This window comes from Trachinotus anak, unplaced genomic scaffold (genome assembly GCF_046630095.1).
Source record: "Trachinotus anak isolate AG129_WGS33_773 ecotype Australia unplaced genomic scaffold, CSIRO_AGI_Tana_v1 ptg000032l, whole genome shotgun sequence".
Lineage (NCBI taxonomy): Eukaryota > Metazoa > Chordata > Actinopteri > Carangiformes > Carangidae > Trachinotus > Trachinotus anak.
Genome location: NW_027273883.1, coordinates 24586486 through 24605314, shown reverse-complemented (window position 1 = coordinate 24605314; position 18829 = coordinate 24586486). Strand labels below are relative to the sequence as shown.

At 39.8% G+C, this 18829-nt stretch overlaps 1 protein-coding gene across 9 annotated transcripts in view; it reads right to left on the bottom strand.

Moving 5' to 3' along the window:
* LOC139612544 (intermembrane lipid transfer protein VPS13B-like) overlaps window positions 1-18829 on the bottom strand; it is a 325396-nt gene that overhangs the window by 285998 nt on the left and 20569 nt on the right. For all 9 annotated transcript variants that reach the window (XR_011686577.1, XR_011686578.1, XM_071468183.1 and 6 more), the window contains exons 4-7: window positions 15838-15955; window positions 9033-9200; window positions 6745-6926; window positions 4959-5133 (exon numbers count right to left, since the gene is read on the bottom strand). Coding sequence is in view for 7 of the 9 variants with exons in the window: in XM_071468183.1 (XP_071324284.1) it covers window positions 4959-5133; window positions 6745-6926; window positions 9033-9200; window positions 15838-15955 (643 nt within the window). In the remaining 2 variants the exon portion in view is untranslated. The remainder of the gene's footprint in view (window positions 1-4958; window positions 5134-6744; window positions 6927-9032; window positions 9201-15837; window positions 15956-18829) is intronic.

Below are 18829 nucleotides of genomic sequence, written 5' to 3'. Positions count from 1 at the left end.
GTGAGGGGTTGGGTCACATATTTGTATCAAGCCAATAGACTGAAATGGAAGCCAAAAGGGAGGCTAGGTAGCTGTGAGCCATCAGCACACACAGAGCTTGGCTTGGGGTGCAGAATGGTTGCCTGCAGGACTGTGCAAACTAAGCTGGAGGAAGTGGGGTGATTGGTCACACTTTCTGCGTCTAGACAAAGTTCAAGAGGTTGACTGGAGTATGGGCTACTGTAAGGCACAGGCCTCACACCTTGTGACAAGGTAATGTAGAAAGAAGTGGAGTAAGCTAATTGAGGATGAGTGGATGCTATACTACCCAGACTTACCGAGGTATAAATATGGGACAAAGTCTGGACAAAAAGGATTTTGAGAGAAGTCCTGGGGTTAAAGTTAAACAGAAGCTAAAGGCTGTCAATGGGACAGTCAGTAAGACTAAACCTAGCAGAAAACTAGAAAAAATTGAGAACTAAGTCCAATGGCATGAAAGTCAGTGGACTGGCATGTTGATGGTGTGTGTAACAAAAGACAAACAGAAGTGTGGTGAAACTCATTCACTGTTATCTTTCTCCTGTTTCTTAGCAAACCATCACAGGTTCCCCAAACCACCATGCACCACCCCAGTCCCTGATCCCCACCTCTGAACTCATCCTATCGTCTGTTTCCATACAGACTAGGAGAGAGGAAGCTGATGTCAATACACAAGAATGTGCAATCCCATTCCTCGTGGCCTCACGTCCTCTGTGAGAAAACAATATTGTCCGTGAGGTCACAGCTTAGGAATCCCAGAGGCTAAGGCGGTGAAAATTATGACATGTTTTAATTAAATCTTTCACTTTGTGAATTGGCAGTTGGAAATCCCATGTTATGGCTTTTTAGAACCCCCCATGCACACATACACACACTCACACACAACCTCTCCATCCAACTCTGTCTCTCATTTCTCTCTTTCTCCTTTTTGTTTTCACTCCATGAAGTCTTTGAGGTGTCGGTTCAACAAGTTAAGCTCTTTCGCTTCACATCACAGCCTGACGAAGCCTACATTTGAATTGCAGGGCAATCAAAATAAAAGCACAATTACCAATCAAGTGATCAAAACAGACTGGCTTAAGGAGACTTTGAAGTATTAATCCAAAGAAGTGACTGAAAAATTCCCAGGGAGTGATGAGGGCTGGCCAAAACGTATGCTGCTGTGGAGTAACGCTCTATCACCACACAGGTGTGAAATACAACTAAAACTATTTTCTGATTCACTATGAGAGCAATCAAAGACTGACTAGATTTTAGTCAGTCTAGAACTAACAATATCAGTGTGTGCATATGTCCATACACAGAGCTCAGAGGGACTATGTAATAGGATATGTCAAGGTCAAAGTTAGTTTCCATGAGTCCAAAGTCTCCAGGCAGTGGTGTATGTCTAAGCTAGAGAGAGAGTGGGAGTGCAAGTTTGTGAACAGCTGAGTGACATTGAGACAGTAAGAAGGGAGGACTGAGGGAAGGCAGTGCCCTCACAGGCCAGTAGATGTCCCTCCATGTTTATAGAGGGAGAGGTGAACTGTTACCTGACTACTGAGCAAAGGCTGCTCTGCTTGTCGTCTTATGCATCTGTTGAGTATGCATGTGCATTTGGGCATATGTGTATACATGCATGCATTCAGACTACATTTATAGATATTCAAAGCCTCCCAATTCTAAAAATGTAATGCATACATACAGGATACCATATGATGGTATCATCTGATTAAACGCTATGTGTCTGTTCATCACTTCCTAGCAGAAAATGATAAAAAAGACATGCACATCCCAGTATCCAATAGGATAGGTACTAGATCAAAATTACATCTAGCAGTAGTTGAAAATAGATAGACCTGCACACCTAATAGCTCCAGTTAATGGGTTTTATTTACTGTTGTGACGTTTAAAGCACAAGGTTCTTCCTCAGACTTCAGAAGTCTGAATGGCAACATCAACACCAATATTAAAAAGCAAAAATATGATTAAAAAAAGGCCCTGTCATGTCACTGGGCTACCATATGGAGGGCAGATGAGGTTTATAATGGGGAAATGATCTAGCTGATACATGTATGACGGTCATTTGCATTTGATAATCCTCTGAGGAGAGGGTGAGCTTTCCTACAAGGCAAACACTATACAGAGCGCAAAACATACACACACACAGACACACACACGCACACATACACCCTGCCACAGTCCTCAGTTCATAATTCTTCACATACTTGTTGAAACCATACAGCTTTTGCTGCCGTGACCAGCTGGTCTATTCAAGAATGTTAGTCATCTATGTTTCCAACTGCTGAGATTTCAGTGACTTCATTGAATATCAGACAGCAGGAAAACTAGCCATCTATTCCTGACTGAAAGTTTGCTTTGGTTAGTGACACACAAGTATCATGCACCATTCACTATTAGCACTTTTCATTAATGAGACATTGGCTCTTACGTAAAAGAGTAAGATTCAAACAAGAACATGCAGCCACAGTGAATCATGGGAACATAAACACATTACAAGGCTTTTTCCACTTTGTTAATTGGCAAAAAGAAAAACACCTTCACATGGGGGAAAAATTAATATTCCCTTTGAAATGTTCTAGAAAGAACCGCTTTCAATTGAAAGTCACGGCTTATTAATCCGGCACAGAGTGGATCCAGACTGAATCCATTACTCTTGCCTCAATCTTTTGTCCACATATCTACGCAGACACACACTTATTTTGTGAAGACACACACACAAATATGAGCGTTCATTCAGTCCAACAGCATCAGCTATAGGTCACAGCAAGAGTTAAAAAAAGAAACAAACAAACATACACACAGCAATGGAGGCAGAATATACAACAGAGACTCACCAGGAGAAGCCTATGGGAAATTAAGTGAATGTGATGAAGTGCTATGTACAATACTGGGATCATGTTCCAGCAATCATGTAACAATGATTATTTCATACAAACTACAACCGACTAAAAATAAATATGCATGTAGGCTAAGTCAGTCACTATAAGCCTCAACATACATGAATGTTGTAGTACTCAGAACCCATCAATGGTAAAGGCTGTCTGTACTGGTTAAGAAAGATACATTATATTTTCTCATTGTAAATAAATCATTTGAACAGTAACTCTGCTACTATCATCGCAAAAATTCAGCTTTATTGCCTTAATCTGAAATGAATACACTGAAAACCATATGTTCATGAACCAGCCCAAACCCCTTCCTACTCCCACCCCAACAAACATTCACACACACACAAACATACACACAACTGCCCCCCTTCAGCTTCTTCACTCTCTCGATTACTTCCAGCATAACAAGATCTGGGGCGCTCAGGTTCCAAGAGCTGGTCCCCTCTTGTATATTTTTGTGATGGGATATTAATTCATTCTCAGAGGCTCCACATAGCAGTAGCATGACACTGACTCTTACATCTGGCATGGGACACCGAACTGGAAGCTGCGCCAACTCGCAGTAAAAGTCCCAGGCCAACAGACAGGGAGCAAGTAAGAGGGAGTGAGCAAATGGGCTGTTTTGTGTTGGGCTGCTTGCTTCCCCTCTGCCCACCACTTCCCCTCCACCGTAATTTGCTCCTGGTGCTACAGAGGCTGATTTAGCCCAGCGGGACTTGAGACTTGATCCTGCTCTATTTGGCTAGGATGCGGATGAGCACTCAGGGAGAGATGTGATGAGGAATAATGTGCATTTTTGGCTGCAGGTATCAAAAGTATATAGTCTATGTACCTGTGTGTGTGTGTGTGTGTGTGTGTGTGTGTGTGTGTGTGTGTGTGTGTGTGTGTGTGTGTGTGTGTGTGTGTGTGTCTTTAACTCCTACTTTATGTGAAAAAACCTCTAGGTGGTTGTGCATAGTTTGCAGTGAGTGTATGCAGTATGCCTGTGAGAGAAGCCAGCTGCGTGTGTGTATTTTGTTCAGCTCCTGGATGTGTGGAGTGTGATCTCCCATGGTGCTCCAATCAAAGAGACAGAGATGGGCCTGTATTTGATTCATCCTTTTTTCTTCCCTTCATCCTCCACTCTCCTGCCTCTATCCACATGGAGGGGATCAAGCCTGACGACAACAGTCTGTGTTGAGTTACACGCTCTGGCTTTTGTTTGTGGAAAAAGCAGGAGGAGCGCACACCATGGTCAAAGTGATGTTAAATGTCCCATTTAGGAACAACACCAGCATATGGACAGACATAGCCCCTGAACACAACAAGGCATCATGCAGAGCATCATGAGCTGTCTAAGGAAAAGTTCAAAGCTTTGCACATGGTCTAATGGTTCATTAACCACTTCAGAGCTTTGTCTGAGAAATGTGACTACAACAGGAAACATACCGACACATAAAAGCTCCACTCATTCTGAAACCTCAATATATCATTTTTAAATTTATTTAAATATTACAGAATGATGGCTGTAGAAAAATTAAGACTATCACAGTGAAATTTTTATTTATTTTTCTGTCCGTGTCCTTACTTGGCGCATGGTTGGACATGTCCAGCTACAGCATAGTATTTTCAGTATAAAGGAGAACCCTCAGCCATAACAAGAGGAGGACTGCCTCATTCATTATGTATATTTGCTATTGCTTAACAGACACAACTATTCTAAATGTGGCAAATCTTTCATGTGTAATTCTGTTGATGAGACACCATGAAAACCTTATTGAAAATCGCTAAACCAGCTTTTAGGTGAACATGTAAATAACACGCAAGCAAAACAGCCTAATACATTTTAATTAACATACTTACATATGCAAGTTTTAGCCAGTGCTAGTCATCAAATGTCAAATTCTACTGAAAACAGCTTTAGACAAACTTGGCTCAGGTTTTTTGAAAACATTCAAAATTAAATAAAGCAAAGCTGAATTTTTTAGAAAGCAAAAAATCAAAAACAAAGCAGACACAAAATAATCTAAGGGATAACAACAGAACTGTCAAATAAGAAACCTCACTCACCAGGTAAACTTGCACCAGCCTCCTTGACATGACCACTGCCATCTTCTCCCTCGCCCTCTTTGTGTCCTCCGATTTCCCCATAATAGAGGGCAATAATCAGCTGTAAAATGCGGATAAACATTGGTAGCTGCTGATCAGTAATGGACAACTTGAGGCTCTCCACCATGGTCTGGATCTGAGAAAACATAGGGAAGAAAAGTGTAAGAGAAGGTTTAAATTTTGAAATTTGATTTGTTAAATTATATGTTCATATGTGAAATGGGCTACAGGCCCAACCACTTCTGGTGGGCTCCTACATAATGTGAAACGAATATTAAAATAAAGAAGGATAGAGCTGCCCAGGGCCCTGTAAGAACTGGTATGGATTCTCCTGGAAACGAACTGTTTTATATATTTTGCATTATGCAGTGTTAATACATTATAGAGAGTGTAAGATTCACAGTCAAAGCTGGAGTTTATCTTTGTTACCGTTTAACAAACTGTAACAGATACTACTAATCTAAATGTGGTAGATCTTTCATGTGTTATTCTGTTGATGAGACACCATGAAAACTTTATTGTAGATCGCTAAACCAGCTTGTTACTGACTGTATACAGACAGGAGGAAGTTCTACTTTAATTCAGCCTGATGAGAAAATTAGTTTAACAGATAAATGGGACTGAATTAAATTTACCATGATGTAACTTAATGGCAGACAGTTGACAAATGCAATGCACAGAAACAGAAATCACAGACAGCCACGGTAGATTTTCTTGCTAGAACCTACAAAAGTTCACAAAAGACACTTTTTTTAACCAAAAGTTAAAAATGCACCAGGAAAAGAATTGTTACTTTTTCCATCACAAATAGTTTAGATCTGACTACATGAACAAATCTCTACCACATTAAGGAACAAGACAGCCAAGACTCTAATCTATGATTTTCAACAAACATCTTCCACTCTTCCACTGAAATATGTAGAATGACTGTGACTGAATGTGATGATTCTCTAGGGAGAGGAGTACTTATTTCTAAACAAAGCTGTTGCTATCAGAATCAGAATCAGAATCACAATCAGTTCTATTGCCAAGTATGTTTCCACATACAAGGAATTTGTGCTGGTGTTTGGTGCAAAACAGTAACATAAATAAATAAACTTGGAGTAAAAATTATATCAAACATCAGTGGTGTCATCCAGAAGTTGATGTTTCATGACATGAAATAGTTTTCTAGATTGGGTGTCTACATCAACATGGTTGTCTAAGTTTTGAACAAACATTGATAGAATTGCACAAGATGGGAAGCATATTCTTCACCTAGGGTAGCTTTTCCAAACCTACCACAGTAAAACAAGGTACCATTTTCCATATAGGTAGACCAAAATGAACAGAGATGGTGATAAAAGTCAAATCTCACTTGAGTCTAAACTAAATACTGGTGGTACAACAGTGATACATCATATTATTTGTGTCTTGTAGTTTTGTGTAGAAAGTAAAATCTTGTTAAAACAAAACAGCTGTTTCCATACATATCCAGAATGTCACCAGATTAATACAATGGGCTGAAACGATACATTATTTTGCTATTGATTTGAGAAAAGGTAAACTTATAAAAGTGAGTCACATGTTTCTCTAACAACTGTTAGCTGCCAGGTAAAATGTTTACTTTTCCATCACTAGCATGTGTGACATATTTGGACCATAGCAAATTTACATCAAAATCAACTATATAACCCACGTCTTGATCTGGAGCTTTGGTTAGATAATGGCAGTTATGGAGTTATTCCTAAAATTTAGAGCTACTCACTTTAATGACAGATGGGATCTTGGAATTGATGTTGTCATAGGTGAAATGAAGGCGTGTTCTGAAGGAGCATTTGTACAGCAGTGGGTCCTGGTAAAACTCGATCTTGCCACTCGCGTTGCGTTTGTCTAAGCACACAGTACAGTCTGCAAAGTTGATCACTTTCCTTAGGACAAGCTCTGGAGCTGCACAGAGAGGAAAGAAAACAAAACTAATGTAGATCATTTCACACACTGAACACATAAGAGGTTGACCCATTGTGCTTGACACTCATTAAGCATGTCAACATGCTGGGAGGTATCATTAAACACAAACAAATGCAATGATACACACTAACAGAGAGCACGCCCTGACCCGTTGGTGTTGGCCTCTCGAATACTCTCAGCTCCAGTGTCCGGCTGACAGCGCTGTCAGCAGGACGGCAGGAGACACTCTGCTTTGCTATAGGATTTCATAACTCAGCTATAACCAAGATGCCAATTTTTATTTTCTCTGACTGTGTGGAAAATGTGACGTTTTCACATCCCAGATGATGAACAAAAACATTAAAATGTGAGTTCTGGTGTGGGACTGTACTGCATGTACAGCAGTGAATGACATATTTCTCCTAGTTGAAGATAAGATGTAAGAAAGAAAAAAGACATAAGTAAGTTATGAAGTGTAATCAAAAGTGGGAAAAAAAGATAAGAAAAAGCATGAACCAACAAACACAAACACCTGACCAATTAAAATACTGAAGATGACAAATAAATCCTCATTATCTCTGATCTCAGCAGACATCACAGAGCTCATTTACAAGAGGTGTGTGTGTGTCTGTTGAATGATCACACATGATCAGATTCTCCAGTGTCTGAGTCACTCACCATCCTTAAGAGACTGATAACAGGACTCATAATTCCCGGAATTATTTTATTCTCTAAACTGTCAGTAACTATTATTGCAGCCACTTCTTGCTTCTTGTATTAGAATAACAAAAAATTCCACAGTGATAACAATGATCGAAAATGACCAGTTCATGATTCTTTGTTGATATAGGCTTGTGTGAGCCAATAAAGAACCAGTTCTTTCTTCAAAGTTATGATGGCAGTTCAAGTTTAAAATAACTGTAATTCTCTGGAAGTAAGATGAGAAACCCCGGAGTTTCTACTGAGTAAAAGCTTCTAAGTACAATGGACAGAAATGGAAATAGTGGTGCTGGATTTAGAAAATAAAAAAATTAAAAATCATATTCCAATTAATGGCATTTATATTTGAACAATCAAATATCAATTCTTCTTATCACTTGTTAAAAAGTAACATAGATTATAACTGAATATATATGACCCACACTGAGTCACTAGAGTCCTGTAAACTGTCAACAGTCTATGTAGATCCGTCACAGTTTAGTTGGCTCTGGCTATCTCATAGCAAATCTAAAGATCGCATCTACAGGAGGGATAGACTGCAAAAAAGACTTAAGCACTTGAGGTCTTGGTTTGTGTTTGTGGAAGAGATATTATCTCTGACTGCAAGATGCATAGGCATCTAAGTCAAGTGATCAGCTTCTGAGTGCTACTTTACTCAGGCCAGGGAGCTAATGCTAGCCACCCAGATATCTGCAGATACCTGGTGTATGTCTTGACAACACAAACAGAGCAAATTAATTAGTGAGTTGAATTTTAGTTTCTGCACTGTCTTTGCTCAAATTGATTATTAAAGTGGATATCCATACATAGTTGATGCACCTGCTTCTGACAGTCCTTGTGTAGCTGTATGGATATCATGGATATGCATTATGCCCCCTTGTAAGTGCTACAGGCTATTTATTGTTCTTTCTCAACTGTTTTGCACATGTAGGCCTAAAAAATATAGATGAGCAATGTTTTAGTTGGTTTGCATTTACTCAATAATTGCTTGGTCCACAGTTTTATTATATAATAATATAATAATATTTCCTACTGCTACAAGTGACATTCTCAGGTTTAAAATCCCCTATCTCATCCATCTTTCGTATTTTAAAATGTGAACTTTTTTCTTTGTCAAAGCCTACTCTGCATTGAACCTACACATGCTCCAATTACACTGTGGAGTTTATAATGAGTCTGAATAGGAGACTAAATAGGAGACTACTCTCTCTGTGCAGCTGACATTGGGCATTTAAACAAATAGCCATGTTTAAACGAGTCTGAGATGTCTGTTTGACCTTTGTTTGAACTAGCAAAATTGAACACTTACTGTAGTATATAGGTTCTTGTCTTAGTGGATTTACTAGTTAATCCCACTACCAAGGAATGTAAGCAGCCATTGCTCACCAGTGATGTCCATGAAGGCCCTCTCCCACATATCATCCACAGTGTAGCACTCTGCTGAGGTAATGTTGACCGACAGCACGATGTCATCTTCCACATACTTAAGGATCAGGTTGTTCACCACAATATTCACATTGTTCACCACACGCCTGATCAGACTCTGCACGTAACCTACAAACAAATAAGCAAAAACATAGATACAAGTTAAACTGCAAGTCCTCTCAGTTGGCAGTTTATTAGGTACACCTAGCTAAAACTTATGTCGTCTAATACAACAGTCCTGCAATACATCCTATCCTCATAAAGGTTATAATGTTCCGTTTTTATAGGAATTGGTGTTGATGCAACTATATAATAATTTAGAAAGATGGTATTTCTGTTGTTTATGAATGGGGTGAGCAAAAATAACATAAACAATTCAAAAGCATCACAAACTGCAGCCTCCAAAATGACCATAAACTTGAATTAATACCTCCCTAAACAGTCTCAGTAAAAACCTATTTACTGAAGGACTGTCATATTAATCTGCATTAGTTTTAGCTAGGTGTACCCAAATGAGTGTATCAGCAGACATTAACTTAGTGTTGAGACCCTATAAAAGACTAAAATCCAGAGCTGCATTCTGTGAAAGTCTAGACTCAGTACCACTGACCCCTGCCATCCTCATGGGCTCATAAATAAGAGGAGGTCCTGACATGTTATTTTTCGCCACAGTCTATCCCTTGGACATGTACAGTTAAAGCAGCTAAATATCCATAAGAAAACATTTTTACAAATCCTGGGTGAATTTATGAATCTGTCCCTGACGGACTATCCTCTCAAATGCTAAGTCCTATTTAACCCAAAACTATGCACGTGCCGATTCAAACATATCCCTCCCAAGCCTGTTTAACCACTGTGGAGCCTGCGTGTTCACTTAAACATACACAAGTTTCATTGCATGGGCACGCAGGCATTCACACATACAGAGTACAGGGCTTTATACATATTTGTGCAGGATACAGTCATTTAGGGATGAGTGAAACTCCAGTCTGGCAGGATTCAAAATGAATGACACATTCTGCCAATGGTGAAAAGAAAGAAATCACTAATGTATTAAGTGCTTCTCATCTGTGTGAAAAAACACTCAATGCACATTCATTTTATAGAGTAATGACCAGACAAGTGATGAAGAACAGGGGCTAGAGACATTTTGTACAAATGGATAGAAACAGAATATAGAATGTAGAAACAGATTTTACGGTGAGGGTGAAAGGTGAAGGGGCGGTGGGTTTTGTAGTGAAGAGGTAGAGGGATGTAGTAACCAAGAGCAGGCAAAAGAGAAAGAGCACTTCAATAGATTGGGTTTCAGCAGAGCTGGGGGAGCCATCCTGCAGTGTTCGCAGCACCTCCTGTGGCAACAGTGACGCCCAGAAACAGAAGCTTCACAGGAAAAACATACATGGTAAGGTTATTACTCAACAAAGTAAGAAAGAACTTAAAATATTACAGACAGGGGAGTTTCGACCATAAAATATGAAAACATACAGCAATAAATTCTCCTAACCACAGGACCAATGGCATTATTCATTCCTCCCATGTACTGTTAAACACAGTCACTACAAGTTAAAACATATAAACCTTTAAAGCTTTTCCCTTATTTTCCAAACCAAATGTTTGCCTTCCTGTATCTACATGCCTGGCCCAGGGCATAACAGAACCGATAATTAGGCAGAACTAAATGGTTCTGTTGATGAAAATATTTATATGAATTGGTTAACTGTTAGGTGTCTTGTACACGCGCCCGACTATGCATTAGCATAATCCAATTGACAAAATTCTCATAAATTTGCTGCCTGACCAAACACAGCAGCAGCAAGAGAGGATGACATAACTTCATCTCATGAACGCCCTGTGTGTTTGTGACATTTGTGTGTGGATTTGCATGCATACATGTGATTGTCTGAGTTTAAGTGGGTGCCTGGCTGCTTTCTGGCATGCATGAATGTGAATGTGGGCATGTGTGCGCGCGTGTGTGTGTGTGTGTGTGTGTGTGCGTGTGTGCGTGCGTGTGTGCGTAGATCTGGGGTCAGTAAGAAAGCTGCTATCCCACCTGCAGCCTGGGCAGTAAAACCAGCACTTTACCCCCTGCTATTTTCCTCTCTGGATCTAATTTGCCAGTGTCAGAGTGTCTCTCTTTCTTTCTTGCACTCTCTTACACTTGTTATACCTATTTTTGCCTCACACCAAATCCAGGGCCCCAGTACGTCTCTCTGCGAGTCATCGCACTGCTCTGAACTTCTGTAAACAATTGACACAGCCAGCACCTGTGCTGTGGCCCACAGGGAAGGAGCCCATTTAAAACTGCTCAACCATAAAATGACTGGAAAAACCAGCTCCTTTATGTGATCTCAGAACAGGCCAAGTACTCTCTTTTGTGCAATACAGGAAAGAAACACTATAGTGTCCATGCTCACCATTTTTCATGTATATGGAAAGTATTAGCAGCTATTAGCCTTGCCAGTTATTAGACTGGAGAGAAAGAAAGTCCATCAAACAATAAATATACTGTAAGTTGGTCCTGCAGTTTTATTCTGAAATGTAATTTGCACAGTTAGCAATCTATCCAACAGGATACATACAATAGCTAGTGTGGGACATAGCACATTCAAAGTGTTGAGTATAGTTTACAAAACTCTATGAATATGCAAGGATCTCAGTTCCACCATGGCAAGGACTGTGGAAATACTACAAACCAATATTATTACAAGTTCACCATCACCAGTAAAACTTACACTTGAATATGTTAGCCATTCAATTCACTCTAGGACCTCTTATAATAAAACGCTAGATTCACAGAACCCAACCATGCATGGTACAGCAGGTCTCCAGAGCAGAAGAAAGCACCAGCTGGAGAAAGCTCCAGCCTTTACCAGTATGGGATATTCTCTAGCCATAAGTAGCATTTTCCAGTAATACCAGAACAGCTGCTACATTTAGTTTCTGAGCAAAGACCGCAGTACCAGGACAGCAGTAGCACTGGACTATAGATTTATCTTAGGAGTGTGTTTGCATTTCAGTCCATGCAAATAACAATCTCCTCCAATCACATGCATACTTATATAACCATGTATGCATGCAGAATTCTATGCTCAGTCTTTGAGTTGAATCTGGAAAAACAGAAGAAATAGCTTCCAAATGCTCTAGTACGCCTTATGGATTTTATATAAAAGGTGGATAACTGATATAAAAGGTACAGGTTGATAACTGTACACAAGTAAACTATGTAGGTGTGAAACAATCTATATAAATGAATATGATGCCTGCAGATGCAGAGCGTCCATTAATGTTTCAAAGGTCTCAAATGTCTCAAATAAAAAGTTATCACATATAACAAGAAATAATTTTATAATAATTCTCAAGGAGAAGGGATGGAGATATACCTCACGTATGTCTGTCATCACATCTGCATATACAAGCTCCCTTTACCTTGAGAGACTGTTATACTGTTAAGACTTTTCATACTAAATGTCCTAATGCACGTGGAAAAAACGAATATTTTTGTGGCTCTTTAGGGAGAGCTCAGCTTTGAAACTGCAAATCTTGAGTACAACTTTGATCCAACCACCTCACAGGTAGAAGGCTAAGCCTAGACTCAAATCAAGACTTGCCACTATTAAATCCCTTTGAGCTCCTATAAAACAAAGCATGGTTTCAGCAGTGTGAACAGGACCAAAACAAGAATCCCCTGGAAGACAGAAATGCGGTTCTCACAAATGGTGACCACTGGACCCCCACAAAGTAGCAGTAAACATAATTACTCACAGAATCGCTCAAGGTGGAAGCACTTGGTTTTTGGTCTTTGTGTGACTACCAATCCAATGGCATATGAATTAACATCTCTATTTCCCACCACAGGGAGGACAGGGAGGATAAATTCAGTCAGCATGTGAGGGCTTAGGGCCAAATGACTGGATAATTGCTGGTGGCTTGCTTTTTAGTGTCGGCTGTGTTTTGATTTGGCTGTTTTTAAGGGGAGGAGCGCAGATTAAAAACAGTAGTTAGTCAACATAGATGCTGAAAAGTAGTAAGACTGCCCATTAACCTGTGATGTTCTCACTGCTAACATACCTTCATTAAAGGTGTAGTTTTACATCTCCTCTCTGATGCTTCTCTATGGAGTTCTAACAAGAAAAGGGTGTTTTGTGTCCATCTCTGATCCTCTCTTCTGACTGTTTTCTGAGTGATGCACAGTCAGGCCAACCTAACAGTAGCCCCCTGCTGTAGCTTGGTAAAACTCATCGGTAAATGCAAATGGCAATGGTCAGTCAGCACTGAAATGAGCCCAAGAGATGGTAAAATTTGTACTCAAATGCTCCAGTATTTTAGAAAAACTGAGCTTTAGCCACTGGTCTCCAATATTACTATCCTTGGGAGGGTTTTGCTGTGATATAATGGCTTCCTGAGATCCAACAATTGTGAGGGATTTCCTTTTCTGTCTTGTAGCTGGCTAGTTCAGCAACTGATTATGTTGATCATTGTCTTCTGACCTTCTGAGACAGATGTATTGAAGTGCAACTAGCTCTAAATTTGGGGATGCATGCATGTGGCTTATAAAATAAGGATGTCAGTCAAGGGATGTCCCAATCACTCCAATCCCAGCTGGAGTTTTGATATTGTTTTTTTTTTGTTTGTTTGTTTGTTTGTTGTTGTTTGGTTTTTTTTCTGATATGAAGTTAAGTTAAATTAGGTTAAGTTGTTTTGACATATGAATTGCTCTGCATTGAAAAATATGTAGCAATATGTGAAAATGTAGCTTTGTGAAACAGATTGGGCTTATACAGCTGAACATTAAAGTCCCTCTGTGTAGGATTTAGCTTTGGCAACTCTTCAGACCTCATTAGTGGTAGTATCAAAACAGAGACTGTGGCAGACAGCGGAGGTAGTGGTATACATTTCAATATATATTCTCAATATATATTTGAGAATATATAGTATAGGGTCAATTACAACGCCTCACAGATAACAGGTATTTCCTTTGGCGGAAATGGAAATTCAATAGGTCTCAGGACAACATTTCATTACATTCATCTGACATATACACTTTTGTCCAAAGCAACTTGTGTAGGATGTAGAAACAATCCTCAAAAACTGGGAGTGTATCCCCTTAAACAAATAACTAAAAGCATGATCAGTCCTATAATACAACTTTTATCCATACCAGTGGACTAAAATAGTCTAAAATGAGATAATGGTGAGACTAATGAATGTATAAAAAATTACCTGTGTCTGCTGCAATAGAGTGCAATGCTGTGCCCTCACAAACATCCTTAACCACATTAAATAGTCCTGACAGGTTTGTTTTGTATCTTATTCTTAGCAAAATATCCTCTGTCTGAGTCATAGCAGGTTAGTTTTACCTCATCTACCTTTTAACCTCTACCTTTTAATTAGGGAGGCTGGGATTACAGCATTCATCTGCTTCCTCACTGTTATTGAGGTGCTGCAACCTCTGACCCCAGAGTTGTCTTTATAGCCTATAATGGGTTGAAACAAGGTCCACTGCTGGAACAGTGTGAGGTGTGCACACAATTTAACACAGATACACTAAAACATACACACAGAGAGATTAACACAAGCACATACTCACACAGACACACACCCACACACAATCACTCACACACACTCACACACACTCACGCACACACGCACGCACGCACGCACGCACGCACGCATGCACTTCGGACGTCTGTTAGAGGCAGGTCCAAGGGGAGATGCTGGGGTGTGAGGTACCCTGCTTTAACAGCTGGAGAGAGATATTATCTCATGTCAGGCCTGGAAATTGATCCTCCCCAGATACAACCAGATAGGAGGGTAGGCTCGTACATTCATGCATACTAGTACTCTGGGAGTGAGCCTTACGGTTGGGTGCCTGTGACCTGGATCTTAAAGCTCAAGACCCCCACCTTTTTTTCTCTCTAAACACCATATCTTTTCTTTATATTTAAGTCTCCTCTCTCTACCATCTTTCTTACTTTGCTGTTTTCTCTGCAGTTACACATACTTCTACAACTTTTAATGAGTTATAATTTTTGCCACAAACTTGTGTCTGAGAGGTTGCTCTATACCATTTATGAAGTTTCATGAGTAATTCAGTAAGATTACTTAATTTGTGCGCTACGTACAATTAGATAAGATTCTAATTGTCTGAGCCAGCATGAACATAAAGATAAATGTTTACTAGCTAATAAGAGCTCAGTGTATAAATTGATTTAAAAAAAAGAGGTACAGGCTTAAATATTTTCAAAAGACCATTATCCAGCACCAATCAAACAAGGCCCTTCTTTGTGAGGTGCTGCAAAGTGCTGGAGTAAGGCAGGCATGGAATCCACGGCCCTGTAGGAGGCATGTGGTCAAGTGGTCTTGTTGATAAGAGCCATCACTATGTGATTTATCAGAAACACATCCCCCATGCTCTCTCTGTGGCTGATTTACACTAGTGAAAAATGTAGTGCTACATGGTTCATCCCAAAAAGAATATTTCTCACAGTGTAAACATGTATTACATACATTTGAGTCATTGACAGTGGCCTATGTAGGCAGTGGGCCACCAACAAGCCAAGAATCAAATTAAATCAAATTATTTTGTCATTAAGCATTCTTAGAGGCTAGAAAAGAAAAACCAAGATTTCTCAGTAGTATAAATAAGTGTTAATCTCAGTCTCACTCCGTGGCCCTGTCCTCCCCCATCAAGGGCAAGCCTGCCCAGGTGGTCATTCTCTGAGCAGGGAGGTAGACTAGCCTCAGTGGCCCCAAGGCCATCATTTACCTGGGGGCAGGTCTGGGTCGCTGGGGGCAGCCTGCTGGAGGCGGCGGGGCTTAGCCACAGCCTTGGAGCTGTCTGAAACACTACGACTGGTGGAACTAGAGCCGCTCTCGTGGTCATCCTGATGAAAAAAGAAAAAAAGAGCACCCGAGAGGACGGTTAGTGAGGTACAGAGTGCTACAGAACCAGTGCACTTCAATTTGTTCTGGCAATTATTCAGTTATTGCTAGATTAAAGTAATACTAAAAAACTTTTAGTGCACAGTAGTAGTGTAGTAATACAATGGAGTGTGAAGATCCTAGGTAGCTAATCTCTTATAATGCTTTTTTAATTGCAATTTTCATGTATCCACTATCTTGCTTGTGTTAATCAGGTTGTAATCAGACTAACCACACTGAATCGCTATCTGTCACATTATTCCTGACATATATAAACATCTTTTTTTCTGCATGTGCACCACAGAGGTGACAGAGTGCTCTTATGGTCATACTAATGCTACTGTTCTTGTCTTGAGAAGCTACTTCATTTCAATTCATCACTGTTAAAAAACCACTTGAATCCCTAGTTTTCACACCTCTCACCACACATGAGCATGATTGATTAACAAACAAGTCACGTAAATAAAAATGTACCCAGCCTAACGTAACTGTAACCTTTATCTGGTTACTGAGGCAATCAAATTATTGGTGGGCATGCAAGTAGAGTATCTGTTCACCTGCACTGCTGTATGTGCAATGTCCAGAGGCATAATTGGGGGAGTATCCACTATATACCATTGTTATTGAGCCCCCCTTCACACCAGACCTTCCCACTAACCTTGCTCCTATCCCCATTTAACAACCATCTTCATGGGCTCTACAAATAAACTCTGGTCCTTGGATGAGAAGGCTGAAAGACTCTCCTCCACAACCGCACATGTCACCTGCACTCACAAACCAGCAGCCTGTTAAGCCCAGGAATGCAAGTACAAGATCTGTGTGTGAGTTTATGTGTGAGCAGGAATGACGATTAAATGGACTTCCCCTTCAGAGATGAGCCTGGAGATAAACAAAATGAGCCAAGGTTCTGGTTGAGGAGGTTATTTATTGGTTCAGCTTGTAGAGTGCCTCAGCCTAGTGGGTGCTCTGTGACATGAGGTGCAATTAAAACGATGCGGACATGGGGCGAAACAGTTAAGGGGCCATTAGATTGTGGTTTAAGACCTCCAAGAACTTTTACTAGGTCTTCTGCTGGAGTAACTGCAATTTTAACTTAAGCTTAACAAATCCACACATGTACAAGAGTTCCCATGTTCCCATTCATGTTGATAATATTTCAATATTTTTAGCAATATGTCTTTTATGTTTAAAGCACAAAAGAGGAGGCTCTCATATCTGATGTCATCATGTTACAAACCCTGGAGCAGCTCTATGAATGCATGTAAAATCTGTACTAGCAGATTGTCATCTTCACCAGGGGTCGTGGGCATAATGTTTCCAAGTTTTATCTGAGACTTGTTATCTTGTTTTCATGGTTTAGGAGGGACTTTCATGTTCACAAGTTTGATTCACCAGTTCATAATCAGAGGTTATGGGATTTTGCATGCAGAAGACAAATATTCAAATTTGTCAAAAAAAAATTCAAATTGGAATACAGAACTACTGCAAAAACAACCCAAAAATTATCAGTTTGGAGAAAAGTTTGGAGAAAAACAACCTTTGACATCAAAATCAAAGCACCTCAAAATATTGTGGGTACTATAGCTTAAGTTCTTCTTTGCCACCGCTACCATGTATAATTGAACAAATACCACATATTCACATTAACAGTAGACGTAAGCCTGCAACACAGAATGGTAGGAAGGAATGAAAAAAGAAAATAATGCACAGAAAAAGTCCACCATAAAAGGGAAAAAGAAAAGAACCCAAACATACTAGAACCACTAAAAATAGAAGGAGAAGGTAGAGAGTTGAGAGAGTTAACCCCCAGTATGGCATTGATTAGGGGTTACTGCAGCACTGTAATCTTTCCATAGTCAGTCTGGGTGGTAAGTTAGTCACAATTCGGACAAAGAAAGAGGCAATCACATATGTGTAGCATTTAAACGGGGGATTGTTGTGGCAGATTGTTGCAAGAGTCATGCCTCATGCTGACTAATGTAAACACTGAAGGTGTCAAAACCAAATATATTTGGCTACTCCATGAACACACACTTCATTCACGCACACTTCAATGAGCACAGCCACACCTTTAAGGCAAGCCACATGCTATACATATTGTACATGTATGTGCCCCATGCAATTAACACGCATTCCCTGGTTATCCACTATCTGATGACAATAAACCTCTTTCTCTCTGTGCGGTTAAGTAATGAAGATTATGCTTTAAACATACTTTGCATAATTTGAGTTGTGGACACACTGACAGAGAAGCAAGTTTCCCCCAGTGCAGTAAAGTAAACATGCAACTGCCATGAGAGACGAGAGAAGCTCTGGCAGAAATATTTACACATTACTTCAGTAAGGGCCTTTGCGGTAGAGCTGTACTATGCAAGCAGTTTTCCCCATCAGTGAGTGGTGGGAATTGGTAAACAAAAGAGGAGGAATAATAAATACTTCATCAAGGTTCCAAAGAATAGAGATGGGCAAATAATAAGATATAAATTTGTTGCTCATTATTCACACTTCATTTATAGTCACGCAGTTCACACTTCTAACTAGTCATCACTTCTAAAGTAGCATCTGCAATATTTAGATAGATCACATAAAAAAATAAAAAATAAACTTTTAAGTTGAACTGTTATTTAGATTAGGTAATTTTATAATGAGACATGCTCACATATTAAGGTGTCACTACCGTCAAACAGTCTCTCTCCCCTGTCAGCTCTCATATCTATACCTAAAGGAATGCCTAGCCCTGCAGGCCAAGACTATATTTCAACAGTTCAACAATTCAAACTGGCACTAAAGGACGAGACTGCCAAATTTGGAAGCAGCGCAATTAAGTGTTCAATGTC